General features: G+C 53.5%; 1 protein-coding gene across 6 annotated transcripts in view; it reads left to right on the forward strand.

Moving 5' to 3' along the window:
* Nucleotides 1-2,228: 2,228 nt before the first annotated feature.
* Nucleotides 2,229-13,076, forward strand: part of ABCA7 (ATP binding cassette subfamily A member 7) — a 45,759-nt gene continuing 34,911 nt past the window's right edge. For 5 of the 6 annotated variants that reach the window (XM_030540431.1, XM_030540437.1, XM_030540434.1 and 2 more), the window contains exons 1-6: nt 2,229-2,330; nt 8,639-8,764; nt 9,455-9,548; nt 10,055-10,196; nt 10,956-11,083; nt 12,314-12,435. In XM_030540431.1, coding sequence (XP_030396291.1) covers nt 8,699-8,764; nt 9,455-9,548; nt 10,055-10,196; nt 10,956-11,083; nt 12,314-12,435 — 552 coding nt within the window. In that variant the 5' untranslated portion in view covers nt 2,229-2,330; nt 8,639-8,698. The remainder of the gene's footprint in view (nt 2,331-8,638; nt 8,765-9,454; nt 9,549-10,054; nt 10,197-10,955; nt 11,084-12,313; nt 12,436-13,076) is intronic. The other variant, XM_030540432.1, reaches the window with a different exon arrangement.

Raw genomic sequence — 13,076 nt, forward strand, 5'->3', positions numbered from 1 at the left:
CTGAAGATGTCTAGAAATAAAATGCTCTTCACCTAACCCGAAGCCAATTTCTTCAGCCCTGTGAAGCAAAGTGAAGACTCACTGTCCAAGCTGAAATGCCAAAAGCAATCAGCACAAACAGTGATCCGTAAACGCAGTAGTGCCAACTCCCAAGTACTCGAACTAGGAGTCTGGCCTCAACATCAGGTATTTTGCTGAATCTTGGGTTTATTTGCTTTTGTGGTTTGAGCTTGTAGGGAATTTTTTTTTTTTTAATGTTTAAATCTACAGCCATGAGATTAGAAACTCCTAAAAAGAAGTGATACTCTCGTATGTAACTGCCTGCCTCTGAGAGCTGGAGCTTCAAGAAACATTAAATCTTGCAAGTCTGGCAATAAAGTAATGTGCCCATGCAGGAATTGGGTTTTTTAAATTCCTTCTGGAAGATGATGTATAATAACGCCCTTCTTAAACAGTTGGGTTCCACACTTGAGGTGGTTCTGTAGCTCATGGGTTGAGGTTTGGTGAACCGATTCAGGGGGAGAGTTTGTCTAACAGGCATGGCTATGTGATTGGTTGGCATTACATGGAAAACCCTGGGGCCCATCATAGCCCTTGTATGTTGGCCTACAGCTATATTGTCCTTGTAATAAACAACTTATTCAAAGTAATCAACGGATCCTTTTCTACAGGAAATAGTGAAAGTCTGCTTGGTTTTGCTGTCCAAAGTAACAGAGGTGCATGTGAGCAGCAGCCTTCAGCCCTGCTTCTGCCCTGCATTTTGCACAGCCCCTGGCCAGAGCTGGTGTGAAATGCTACCCCATCAGAAAAGTGACATTAGTTATGTACATCAGAATCAATCTTTAGAGTAATAGAAGATTCGGCCCCTGAGAGGTGAGATTGGCACAGGTCTCTGAATAAAGCAGTATATCTTTTAAACAGGCTGTGTGTACATGTGGGGGACTCATCCCATGTTCCCATACATCACTTCTAGAACTAAAAGCGTAGATAAACTGTAGTTAGTTTTTTAATTTGAAATGTGTGTGTGTGTGTGAGAGAGAGATCCTTGCACTGACTTCTACCCTCATTGCTTCCTGTAGCAGTTGTGCCTCGGCTTGCAAGACAGCTTATATTTGCAGTAGAAAGTCCTGTGCTTTCAGTAACTGGCTTGCTGTAGTAGAGGAGGAGGGTTGTTTTGTGAGTAGAAGCCTCTACAACTGCCAAACTCCCCAGGCACTGGTGGGGTTTTGCTTATGTGAAATGAGAGTCTCTGAAAACTTGTAAAAGCAGCAAAGAGTCCTGTGACACCGCATAGACTAACAGACGTTTTGGAGCACGAGCTTTCATGGGTGAATACCCACTTCTTCAGATGCATGTAGTGGAAATTTCCAGGGGCAGGGGTGTGTGTGTGTGTGTGTGTGCGTGTATGCAAGCAAGAAGCAGGCTAGAGATAACGAGGTTAGTTCAATCACGGAGGATGAGGCCCTCTTCTAGCAGCTGAGATGTGAAAACTAAGGGAGGAGAAACTGGTTTTGTAGTTGGCAAGCCAGTCACAGTCTTTGTTTAATTCTGAGCTGACAGTGTCAAATTTGCAGATGACCTGCAGCCAGCAGTTTTTTGAAGTCTGGTCCTGAAGTTTTTTTTTACTGCAGGATGGCCACCGTAAGATCTGCTATTGTGTAGCCAAAGAGGTTAAAGTGTTGTCCTACAGGTTTTTGTATATTGCCATATTGAAAACTTGGCTTCAGCTGGGGAAGGGGGCTGCACACAAGCATGGGTGTAGTGAGAGGGTGTTGAGCTCTGCAGAGTCAGTGCTAGGCATAACTAAGCCCTTGCTTAGGGCCCTGAGCAGGGCCCCCCTATTAATTAGTAGTAGGTGTTGTGGGGGGAGGCCCCCTAAAATATTCCTGCTTAGCACCCCTAATGGGCTACCCTAGGCACTGGAGCTCTGCTTGGGGAAGGTGCCTCTGCATCACTCTGCAAAAGGCCAGAGCCCACGTCTGGATTTGAAGGGCCCCTGCGGTGGGAAGGGGCCGTTCAAACGCAGCTTATACTGTCCGCACCCAGTTCTGGCTGCTTCGCTCCATCATCCCTCTAAGAGGCAACGGGCCCTTTAAGGAACCGTGACGTCACCGACTGGCAATAACCCCTCCCCTCGGGCCGCACGCGGCGGCTGTGTAGCTGTAAGGCTGGGGCGTGGGCGGTGCCCGGCGTTCCAAGGCCGAACGCTGGCGGCCAGGAGGCGGGGCTAGTGGAACGCTGAGGCTGCCGCAGCAGCCGGCCGGCCGGCGCGGGGACAGGGAGACTGGGGGCTTCTCTTAAAGGGGCCGCGCTGGCTATGGAGTGAGCAGGTACCGGGGCGAGCAGCAGAGCTGGGTGGGTGGGTCCTAGAGACAGGGGGAGTCCTGGGGGTCCCAGTGGGGCAGGACCCATCTCAGCAGAGGTCACTGGAAGTTGCAGGTGGGCTGAGGGGTAGCAGCTGCTGGCTCGGTAGCTGCAACTTCTGCATCTGGGCCGGGCTTCTCCGACCCGCCTGCTGCCCCGTTTGCCCCTCTCTCCTTTAGGGTGTGATGGCTTCCTTCCTTCCTGGCCTCTGCAGTGCCAGGGCTCGGGCGCTAGCCAAGGGCATCCCGGCGTGTTTCAAGGCGTGGGCTTGCAATCCCTGCTCCTCGGGGGGCTCGGCTGCACTTGGTATGCGGCGGTGGTGGAACTGAAGCCCGTTCTCAGCAGACATCTCAGGGAATCAGCTCGCTGCATCGCAGTGTTTATAAAATCCCGGGAGTCACTTCCAGAGTATGCAGGGAAGGAGGTGACAGTGGATGGCTGGCTTTTATCTGGCATTAGTTTATCAGTGTAAAGCTGGAGGAGGGGTGAGGATGAAGATCGTGCTGGTACCAGCGTGCAAGAGAAACCTAATGAAAAGACACTGGAGAACCCAGGGAGAGGGGAATGCTAGTTTATTATTATTCCACAGAAAGCTGCTCCCCACAGGCTGAGGGCCTGGATCTCCATTGCCTGCAGTTCGTGCAGTTGTTTATACCAGTGCAAATGTGACTGAATGGGAATGGCTGTGGGTTTGCCCTGGGGTCAATGGCAGCATGAGGTGCAGGGTGACAGAGCCAGCCCTGTTGAGGGGTTCTGATTACATCAGGGTGGTAGCTGCACCAGTGAAACTCCAGTGCTTGGCTGTGTAATCAGCACTTCTGGGGAGTAGCGTGTACAGACCTGATCAGAGCTTTCTTGGCTAGGTTATTTCTTCCTGATGATAAAAACCCATTTGTATGAAAATCCTGCATGGAGCATCCTGGGCTTTTCTTTGTGAGATTGATTGTGAGAGAGAGTTTTTCCTCCGGTCTAAATATAAATAGTTGCAGGTTGATTTCCGGGTGGCTACAATCCCCTTGGTGGTTGGGGTGGAGGGATTTGTGCATCAGAGGAAGCCCATTCTAACACAGTTCCGGTTACTACTATTTTTACATTTCGGTAGGTTCAAAAGCTCTCACAGTTCTACGTGGCTCTTTCATTACACTTCAGCTTTTTCCCATGGCTTCAATTTTGATAACCTCCTACCTGACAAATGGCTGGATTTTTTAAAAATTTGTTTTTGGCAAGGTGTCAGCGTAGGTATTTGGCAGGGTAGGTTGATAGTAGCCTGATGCTCACGTGCAAATGCTTTATGGCCAACGAGCAAACCATCAGTATATCAAGGGCTTATGTCAGCTTAACTGGGAATTGCAGTGTTGCCAACTCTTGTGATAACTGGTGTTTTATTTAAAGTCCCAGACATGAAATCCTCTGATTATATGAAAAATCTCATCTTTTTCTTTCTTTTTTAAAGTAAGCTGCTACTCCTCATTGTTGCAGAGAAAAGCTTGAAAATGTGACCCAAGTACAGCTTACGGACTCAGAAAACAGAAGGCAAACAAAAAGAACTCAATGTTTATATTTATATCTACATCTATATCCTGATTTTTAAACCAATTCTGAGAGTTATTTGGGCCTGCCTCATGATTGTTGAACATTTGGGGCTGGCAGTGCTAGAAACTGGAGACTGGGCTGTGCTCCTAGCTGTGCCACTGATCTCCTGGGTGACCTTGGGCAAATCACGTTTCGCCTTCTACCCTTTGTCCATCTCATCTGTTTAGACTGTGAGCTCCTTGGGGTAGGCAGGGGACTGCTTCTTACTGTGTGTGCAGCACCTGACACTGTGGGGCCCTGACCTCGGTTGGGATTGCTGGGCATTATTGGACTATAAAGAATAATAAAGTAATGGATTGTGTTTAAAATGGCCTTGTATATTTTACTGATGGGTGATGTATAAAGTGGGCCTTAAAGCTTTTTCTCCCTTACAGTTCTGCTAGTTTTTAACCTTGGCAATATCAGGTGTTGAAATCAAGCAAACCAACACCCCATCATTTCCTTCCTTGCTACAGCATGAGTGATGCAGAACTGTCCTGCACGCGCTCTGCGCGATCAGGACGGGTCACTCAGAGCAGCTGTATTTGCTGGGCTTTTCAGCACTGACTGACAGTGGGCATTGATCTGGCCATTGTGAGTCACAAGGGCCCTAAACATCAAGGCCCCGGTGGATGGATCAGGCCATGAGCTGCCTGATTCTTAGTGCAGGTGGGGCATGCACGTCTGTATATCTGAGAGTTCTTTCCATCCAAGCCCCATCGCCTGAGGACTCACCTGTGTGCTGCATGTAGTGGACAGGGCATGTAGTCTCCCGGCCTCCATTGTCCGCTCTGCTGTTGCCTCGCTGTGCTCCTTGGCCAAATCAGTTCCCCTCTCTGGGCCTCAGTTTCCCCATCTGTAAAATGGGGGTTAGGGGAAGGTGGGAGCGCAAAGCCCGATTGGAATGTCCTGTGCCCCAGGTGGTGAAATCCTTCAGCCTGGCCCCTCCCTTAGTGCCACTGATGTCAGGCTCTGCAATGTGATTAGAAGGATTTCCTGGCAACATCATAATCCTGCCTTGCTGTGGGAGCTGCTTATCCCCATGGGCAAGGGGGAGAAGCAGACTAAGCCCCAGCAGCAGGGCACTACGGGTTGCCTGCCATGTTGCTCAGCATGGGGAGCATAGACTAGCGCTCACCCAGCCAGACCCCATCCCTGAAGCGGATTCTGAGCTAGGACTGGGGGAGCTGCTCAGAACCAAGAGGTGGGGGAGAAAACTTGACTGTGAAACCAGCAGTCACTTGGATACTGACCAAGCTCCAGGTTTGCCCATGTAGTGCTCCGAGTTGGATGGACATGTCGACATTTTTCCGGTAGGGGAGGAGAGGGGGAAGATAGGTGAGTTTGCAGCTGCTTGGGTTACAAAACCCTTCTGGTGTTGAAATTGACTGGCCCTCGTGTTGAAATGAACCAGATCCAATCACAGGGACTGCAATGGTCATCTCATCTATCCCCCGTTCCATTGTTTTAACCTGCAGATGAGAATCCTTCAAATATGCAGAAAAGAGCTGGTTTTCTTGTGTGGGTCTGTGTCTGTGTCCGTGTCCCCTGGTCCAATTCTGCCTGCCCCCCAGCCCTCTTAAGAAATCCCCCTTGCCGTTTTAATTGAATGCTGCACTTTACTTCCTGATATTAACTGTTGTGGTGGTGTGCTGACTTCCACCCCAGAAGTGACTGCATTTTAATGGTGGATGAAATCATCACTGTGCTCAAAGTGCCTTGGTTTCCTTTGCGAGGGGCCTGGAGGTAGCATTACGGAGCATAGTCTGAGAGAGATCTTTAGGGATGCAAGATGCTATAGATAATGTAGGACAGGGGCTATGTTTTTGTTCTGTTTGTTGCTGCAGCACCTATCTCAAGGGGATCCTGGTCCAGGTACTACAATAATATAAATAATAATCATGAAAATATTATGAAGGGTTTGCTCCCAATACCACTGACGTCAGTGGGCATCTTTTCATTGATTTCAGTGAGAAATGAAATGTTCAATAGTTTGTTTTTTAATAGACACGTCTGAGGAATGTCATCGGTGCATTTTATTCCCCCCAAAGCGCAGGGTAGAACAGAATTGGGCTGAGTTATTAACCGAATAAACTTTTCTGCTGACTCAGCTACAATAATATCTGAGAAAATCGGCTCAACAAACTAAGACTATTTGCACTGGCTCGGAGCTTTGTGTGTCTGAGGGCCGTGTCACAGGCAGGCGCGGCTGCAGTTGTCTCTTGTTGGGCCAGAGTTTTGAAAGCGCTCACCTGCTGGATGTCCAGGCGAGACGGAGCCCGGAACAGTCCAAGGAGCTTGCACATCCCTCTTACCCACTACTAGCTCTGGTTCCTCCAGGTCAGGGTTGAGATGAGGGGGCTGCATGTGTTGGCAGGATTTGGAAACTGTTCTGTGCCTACCCAGCATCTCCTCTGTCTAAAACTCTCAGCAATGAAGCCGAGCAGCATCGACTGTGAAAGCAGCATCAGCAGAGAGGAAATCAGCCTGGGTTTGTGCTGAGTGCCAGGGTGCCGCACTCCCCAAGATTTGCATTCGCTAGCCCTTGGACTTCCAGCTACATGCTGTCAGGGCAGGGTCTGTCCCTGTGATGTAATGCCACCGCCTGGCTAGGCCCACTCCACGCATGGTCCCTGGACAGTTGCCTCAAGACTGGGCCTGTGCAACTGGTTTAGCAGATGGATGATCCCGTTTTAAGACTTCCCAGCTGAGATCGGCTCTGTGGTGAGGATCCTTGAGCTGTGGGATGGGATTTGCTGATGTTCCAGGGCCGGGGAGGACTAGCTCTCTCTGTTCTCTCTGGTTTCCTGTCGAGTTACTGTGTTGCCTTGAAACAATTGCGGCTATTGTTAGCTGGGGTGTGCGTGGACGGGGCGGAGGGTGCCTGGGAAATGCCCTGACTGCTCATCCTTGTTGCTAAGATCAAGGCAGGTTCTAGAGACCTGTCCAGGGCACCTGGCTCTGTGACCCCGGGACAGCGCACTTGGCCTGGTTGGCAGGACCCAGCTGTGATTTTTGCTTGTTTGGTGTTGGGGCATCTATTCCTGGCTGCCACCCTTTGTCCCTGAGTCAGCCTGGGCCAGTCTGAAGATCATGCAGCAGCTTGCTAGGGTCCAGGCACTGAACCATCTTGCCTGTAGACGGTGACATCTGCAGACTTCAAATTCTCTCTTCAAGAAGCTCTGCCTTCGCCAGCTGTGTCAGCCCTGCAGGGGACGGAGACCTGCCGAGCCTGCTGCTTATTGTGTAAAACCATGCTGGGCTCCCTGTTATCTTCCCTCCCACTCCTGTTTGTCTGCTTCAGCGCCTGGTGCATCCCATCACAACCCTGGACAGCGAGCTCTGGGCAGGGCCCGTCTCTGGAGTCCCGTCTGTGCAGCGCCTAGCATAGCGGGGCTTGATTGGGGCTGTGGGCCCTGTTGGGAAATGGGCACTAATGTAACCCTGATAGGGGGGAAGATCAGCTGGAGCCATTTCCTCCATCTCTTTTCTGTTTAAATCCTGCTCCAGTCCAGGCTGGGCCAAGCTGCAAATCCCCAGGCTGCCAGGGCCGGCCAGGTGCATATGGAGTGTGGGAGGCTTGACCCCTGCAGAGCCTTGTGATTGGCCGGCAGTGATGTCTCCGCTTTGGGCTCCCTGCAGAGAGAGATCCTCCCTGTGTTACAACAATTCCTGCTCTGTGTTGGATGGTGGGGCCCTGTCACTGGGGAGCCTAGGATGCCTGATAGCCCTGAAACCTCCGCGCCCTCTCCCCCCCCACCGCCCCTACCCCGGTCTTGCTGCCGAGCTGATGCTTTGTTTGCTTCAGAGTCATTCTTTTAAAACTGGCTGGTTCTTTTCTCCCTTGGCTGAGCGTGCGGTCTCCCAGCTGCTCATGTCCCCAGCACAGCAGGGTGGCAATGGGAGGACCTGGTCTGGTGGCCAGCTGGGTGCTCCCTCACTGGGCATCGAGTTGCACGGGAGTTGTGCTGGGGGCTGTCTGTTCTGCTGGGCTGTGAACAGAGCCACTCCTGGGAGGGTGGGAGCCCGGCAGGTGGGCGGCATGCCAGGGCCCATGGGCAGGGTTCCCACGCCAGCGGGTCATGTTACCAACTAGCTTCCAGGCCGCTTTGTTACTTAATAGTGACTTGGAGTCGCTGAGCCGTCGCCACAGCAACCTCCTCCCCTCTGTAAAAGACGCCTTCTTTGTTCTCCAAAGCTCCCATACAAGTTCGGTGTGCCCTGGGGGTGGGGTGGGAGAGCAGGGGGGGGCAGAGATCTGGCTGTGGGTAGGCAGAGCTGGGTAATGGCAGCAGGGAGACATCAGGATGATGGAACTGGTTCAGGCAGGTTAGACCCAGGGGGCCTCTGAGCAACCCCTGCAGCCAGTGTTCCTGCACCATTCTCTGCAGCGCCCGCTGCTGGGGCTGAAACGGGCACCTGTTCTCCCCAACATGAGCGCCCCCTGCTGGGAGAGCTTGGGACTTGGTTACCCAGGAGTTCCCTCCTCTGCCAGCGCACCTGCCCCACACCCTACAGCGCCCCCTGCTGGGAGAGGCTGCCACTGTCCAGAGTTCTTACTGTTCCCCATAGCTCCTCCTGCAGGAAGAGGATGGGGCAGGTGTGGCTATAAACGCCTCAATGACTCTTGTTGTCCAGAAGCATCTTATGCAGCAGGGGGACTTGCATTTAAGTCGATTCTCCACTGATTTTTGTTCCCCAGCCTTCGTCAGAGAGCCGGCGGTGTTAGCATGGTGGGGGAAGCCCTGCCTCCATCTGCACCATGGGGTTTGGGACCCAGCTGGGGCTGCTGCTGTGGAAGAACTTCACCTGTCGGCGCAGGCAGAAGGTGGGTCGGCTCGGCAGGAATTTGCAGCCAGGAACCAGAGCCCTAAATCCCACTGGGCAGAAGCTGCAGCGGAAAGGGGGAAGCTCTTCCGCTCAAGAGCAGCCCCTGGTGGAGATGGGTGGGAATGAGCCACTGTTTATTGGGCCCAAGTGAGTTTAGATGGAAAAGAGCTGGGTTCCTCCCCTTCATTTCCATGGGGATCCCTCTTCTCCTCCCTCCTCTCATTGCCCGTCTGTCTGCACCAAACCCCCATCTCCTAAACTATCCTGGATCCAGAGGAGGGGGAAGCTGCCTTCTATCACAGCAGCTCCTGGACTTACCCACCTGAGCAGGGTGGCTGAGCCCCAGGGCCGCAGACCGGGAGTTTGACATGGGGTACTGGTGCCTGGGTGGGTCTAATGGCGGGGGTGAGAGATTGGGGGGTGGGGGGACGGGCTCCCATTCAGACTGTGGAGAAGTTAACAGCAAAGGTCTCCTAAAAAGCCATCCATCCGGGCGAGACCCCTGAGAGAAGAGATTGGAACTCGCTTCCCCTTGTGCTTAGGATGACCCCCAGGTTGTTCACTCCACATCCATGTGGCTCACAGCGGAGTGGGCTGACCAGCCTGGTCCCCTCTGCCCCCATTGCTGCCCCTGCGGGTTCCATGTGAATCATCCGACCACTCTGGGCCTGCCTCTGTCTCTCTCCAGATCCAACTCACCACTGAGCTCCTGTGGCCCCTCTTCCTCTTCTTTATCTTGATCTCGGTGCGCCAGTCACATCCCCCTTTCGAGCAGCATGAATGTAAGTGCCGCCCCCTGAGGTGGAGACCCAGCTAAACCAGTTGTCCCAAACCGGTTTCAAACCAGTTCTCGTAATCCCTTTCCCTGTCCTCGGCTGCCTGTGGCCCAGCTCCAGGGCGAGGGGAGGGGCTTCTCCGTGCACCAGGGGATGAAATTCACTCTGTGCCAGGGATTGGGTGGTCTGCCCCGCAGTGGGCATCTCGCAGAGTTTAGCACGATGGGCAGGGCCTGCTCTGAAGAGGACCTAGACTGAGAGGGGGATTCTGTGGCTGGGTCGAGGGGGTGGGTTTGCAGAGCAGCATGGAGGAGATGTATGCATCTGCGGCCTAGCAGTGTCCAGCGCTGTTGGTTTTTTGCTTGCATGGGGCCCCCAGAGGGACGGGGAGTGGAGACACCAGGGTCTCTGCCCAGCAACCCTTACGTAGACCCACGGCTGATGTTCAAGTTGCATTTGACCTTCCTCTGCGGCTTTCTAGCTCCTTCCGGGCTCTCTCCCTCCCTCTGCAGGTCACTTCCCCAACAAGGCCTTGCCCTCAGCTGGGACGCTGTCGTGGATTCAGGGCATCATCTGTAACGTGAACAATCCCTGCTTCCGCTACCCGACGGCCGGCGAGACACCCGGCATGGTGGGGAACTTCAACCAGTCCATGTGAGTCGCTGTCTCACCTGCTCCCCTCTCTGGCTTCTGACGTTGCACGAACAGCTGCCTTCGTTTGTTGCCAGGCAATCTCTGGCTACGTGCAGCGTGGGCTGATCCACCCCCATGTGATGGGAGCTGGCCCCTCGATTGCACCGTGATGGTTGGGTTGGGAACTGGGGGCCACCCACGCTTTGCTCAGCTGAGACATCCCCTCTCCCTCCTGCCCCCCCAGTTGACAACTTGTTGCCAGCCCGAGGGATACCGCCCATTCAGTGTAGACAATTCTAGCTGCCCTTCCCCGAAGGCCTGGAGAGATTGCAGCAACATAGTGCTCCACCTTGATCCAAGCGCAGGTGTATCCTGTGGAAACTACAACTCCCAGCATGCAATGCTCCTTACTGTTTCAAGCATGGGGAAGTGTGGCCCACAATTCCCAGCATGCAATGCTGCTGCTTATTTCAAGGGGGTGGAGGTGCAGCTAGAGGTGAGTATAACTCCCAGCATGCAGTGCTCCTGGAGGAGAGGAGTCTTTTGCCTGGAGGAGGCATGCTGGGGCATGTAGTCTTTTTGGACCACACAGTAGGCTGAAAAGGGAGCATGACGAGGGGTCTCCAGACTGCATTTGGGCAGGGGAACTAACTCCCGGCCCCAGTCACAGGCTGCCTCCCCTGTAGATTCCAGGGGTGTGAAGGGAGCAGGCAGTTCTCGGAGGGGAGCAGATGCTAAGTGATGACTTGGTCTCAGCTACTTGTCTCTCTGTCCCTGCAGCATCTCCCGCCTGTTTGCGGATGCCCAGAAGGTGCTGCTCCATGCCAACAGCAAGCAGACCCTGAGCAGCTTTGGCCAGCTCCTGCCTGCCCTGCGCCGGCTCTGGGGGAACGGAGCTCCCTGGATGGGTAAGGCCTCCAGCCACACAGCCATCGCTGCAAGGAGGGGTTGATCCGATTATCCTGCTGCGACACCATAGCATTTTAACTTTGAATCAGGCCCAAGGGGGGACTGTGCTGCAAAACTTGAAGTGAATCAGCAGTTGGGCTCCTGATTTATGATATTCCCCCACACCCAGGACCCCTAAAGGTCTGAATTGCCCCCCACCCCTTTTGGGTGTGCTCCAACAGGGCTCTTCTCACAGCACCCTGCAGGATCAGGCCCTATAGGTACAGTAACTCCTCACTTAAAGTCATCCCGGTTAACGTTGTTTTGTTGTTACATTGCTGATCAATTAGGGAACATGCTCGTTTAAAATTGTGCAGTGCTCTACTATTACATTGTTTGGCTGCCTGCTTTCTCCACAGCTGGCAGCCTCCCTACCCCCCCCCCCCGCCGCCCCGTACACACACAGCGTTTCCCACCTGCCAGCAGACCCCGTGGGCCAAGTCCTCGCTCCTCCCCCCTCCCTTCTGCCTCCTAAATGCCGCAAGCCATCTCCCCTCTCCCTCCCCTGCCTCCTGCCCCTGGCAATCAGCTGGCTTGCGTTCAGAAGGGAGGGTGGAGCGAGGACACAGCAAAGGGGGAGGAGGTTGGGGGGGAGAAGAGGATGGGTGGGGGCTTTGGGGAGGTGGTGGAGTGAATGGGCTGAGAATTGAGCCCCCCACCCCTGGTGCTTGCAGAGTAGGGGAAGCTGCCGCTGCTGGTGTGCAACATGCTTTTTCTAGCCTACAGCACCTTCAGCCTCCTTGCCTGCCTCATCTCCAATGCTAGTGGGCTGTGCTTGTTTAAAAGTGTTTAAAATGTGTATATAATGCCTTTTGTCTGGCAAAAATTTTTTCCCTGGAACCTAACCCCCCCCCATTTACATTAATTTTTATGGAGAAATTGGATTCGCTTAACATTGTTTCACGTAGTCGCATTTTTCAGGAACAGAACTACAATGTTAAGTGAAGAGTTACTGTACGTCTTCACTGCAGAGCTGATTCAGGTGATTGGCATGTGAGTGTTAGCAGCTACACTCAATTGCGTCCACACTGGGGCTGCACTAGGACTTCTGGGGGCATATCTCATGATACTTGGTGCTGCAGTTAGCTGAACTACTCTGGTTCTTTCCCAGTGACTTTCCCAACCTTGTTGCCGCTGTTTTCTCATTCTCGTCGCTCCTCACTGCCCCATTCTCTCCATGTGTCCCCCAGCCAGGCCGGTCAAGGACTACCTGAAAGAGGGCGAGACCTTTTCTCACTTCCTCCGGACCAACGTCTCCCTCCCACCTGCCCTGGCGGAGGAGTTGTTGGGAGCTCGGTTGGACCTGCGCATTGTGAGTAGGGCTGATCCCCGAGGTCCGTGATAGGGGCAGGGGGCTAAGAGCCCCGTTCTCCTGTTTGTGGTTGTATGGCAGGGCCAGATCCTCCATTACCCATGTGCCTTCTTGGGAGCCAGCCAGTGGCAGTTGGCACGGGGGTCCCAGCTGCCAGCGCTTAGCAGAGTCCAGTAACGTTGGGGCACAGGGGAAGGATTGAGAGGAGAAAGCAGGGAGAGACAGCTTCAGCAGAGAGGGGAGTGTGATGCAGACACACCAGGAGGCTGTTCTGGATGGAGGAGGATGCCAGGCAGAAGGTTCTTGCCCCAGGAGTGAGCAGGGACAGAGAGGAGGCTGGTGCTGACGGGCTGGGGTGTCAGATACATTGTGCAGTACCAGTATCCTGGCCCCACCTTTGAGCCCCCCAAAAAAGTATGTCCCAGCAGTGAGTTTTTAGGGGTGGGGAAGCTCAGTTGTTGTTTGTATTCACAGTGGGACTTAAATGCCCCAAATGAGATCAGGGCCCTTGCGCCAGGTGCTGTACGTGCACTTGGGGGCAGAAGTCCCATGAGTTCTGTGACGCTATGGGGTTCGACCCAGATCACAAGGGATTGTGGTGCCGTCTTCCCTGTAACCTGGGGGGCTTCTGTACTGTGCAG

This window comes from Gopherus evgoodei, chromosome 22 (assembly GCF_007399415.2).
Source record: "Gopherus evgoodei ecotype Sinaloan lineage chromosome 22, rGopEvg1_v1.p, whole genome shotgun sequence".
NCBI classification, from domain to species: Eukaryota; Metazoa; Chordata; order Testudines; family Testudinidae; genus Gopherus; species Gopherus evgoodei.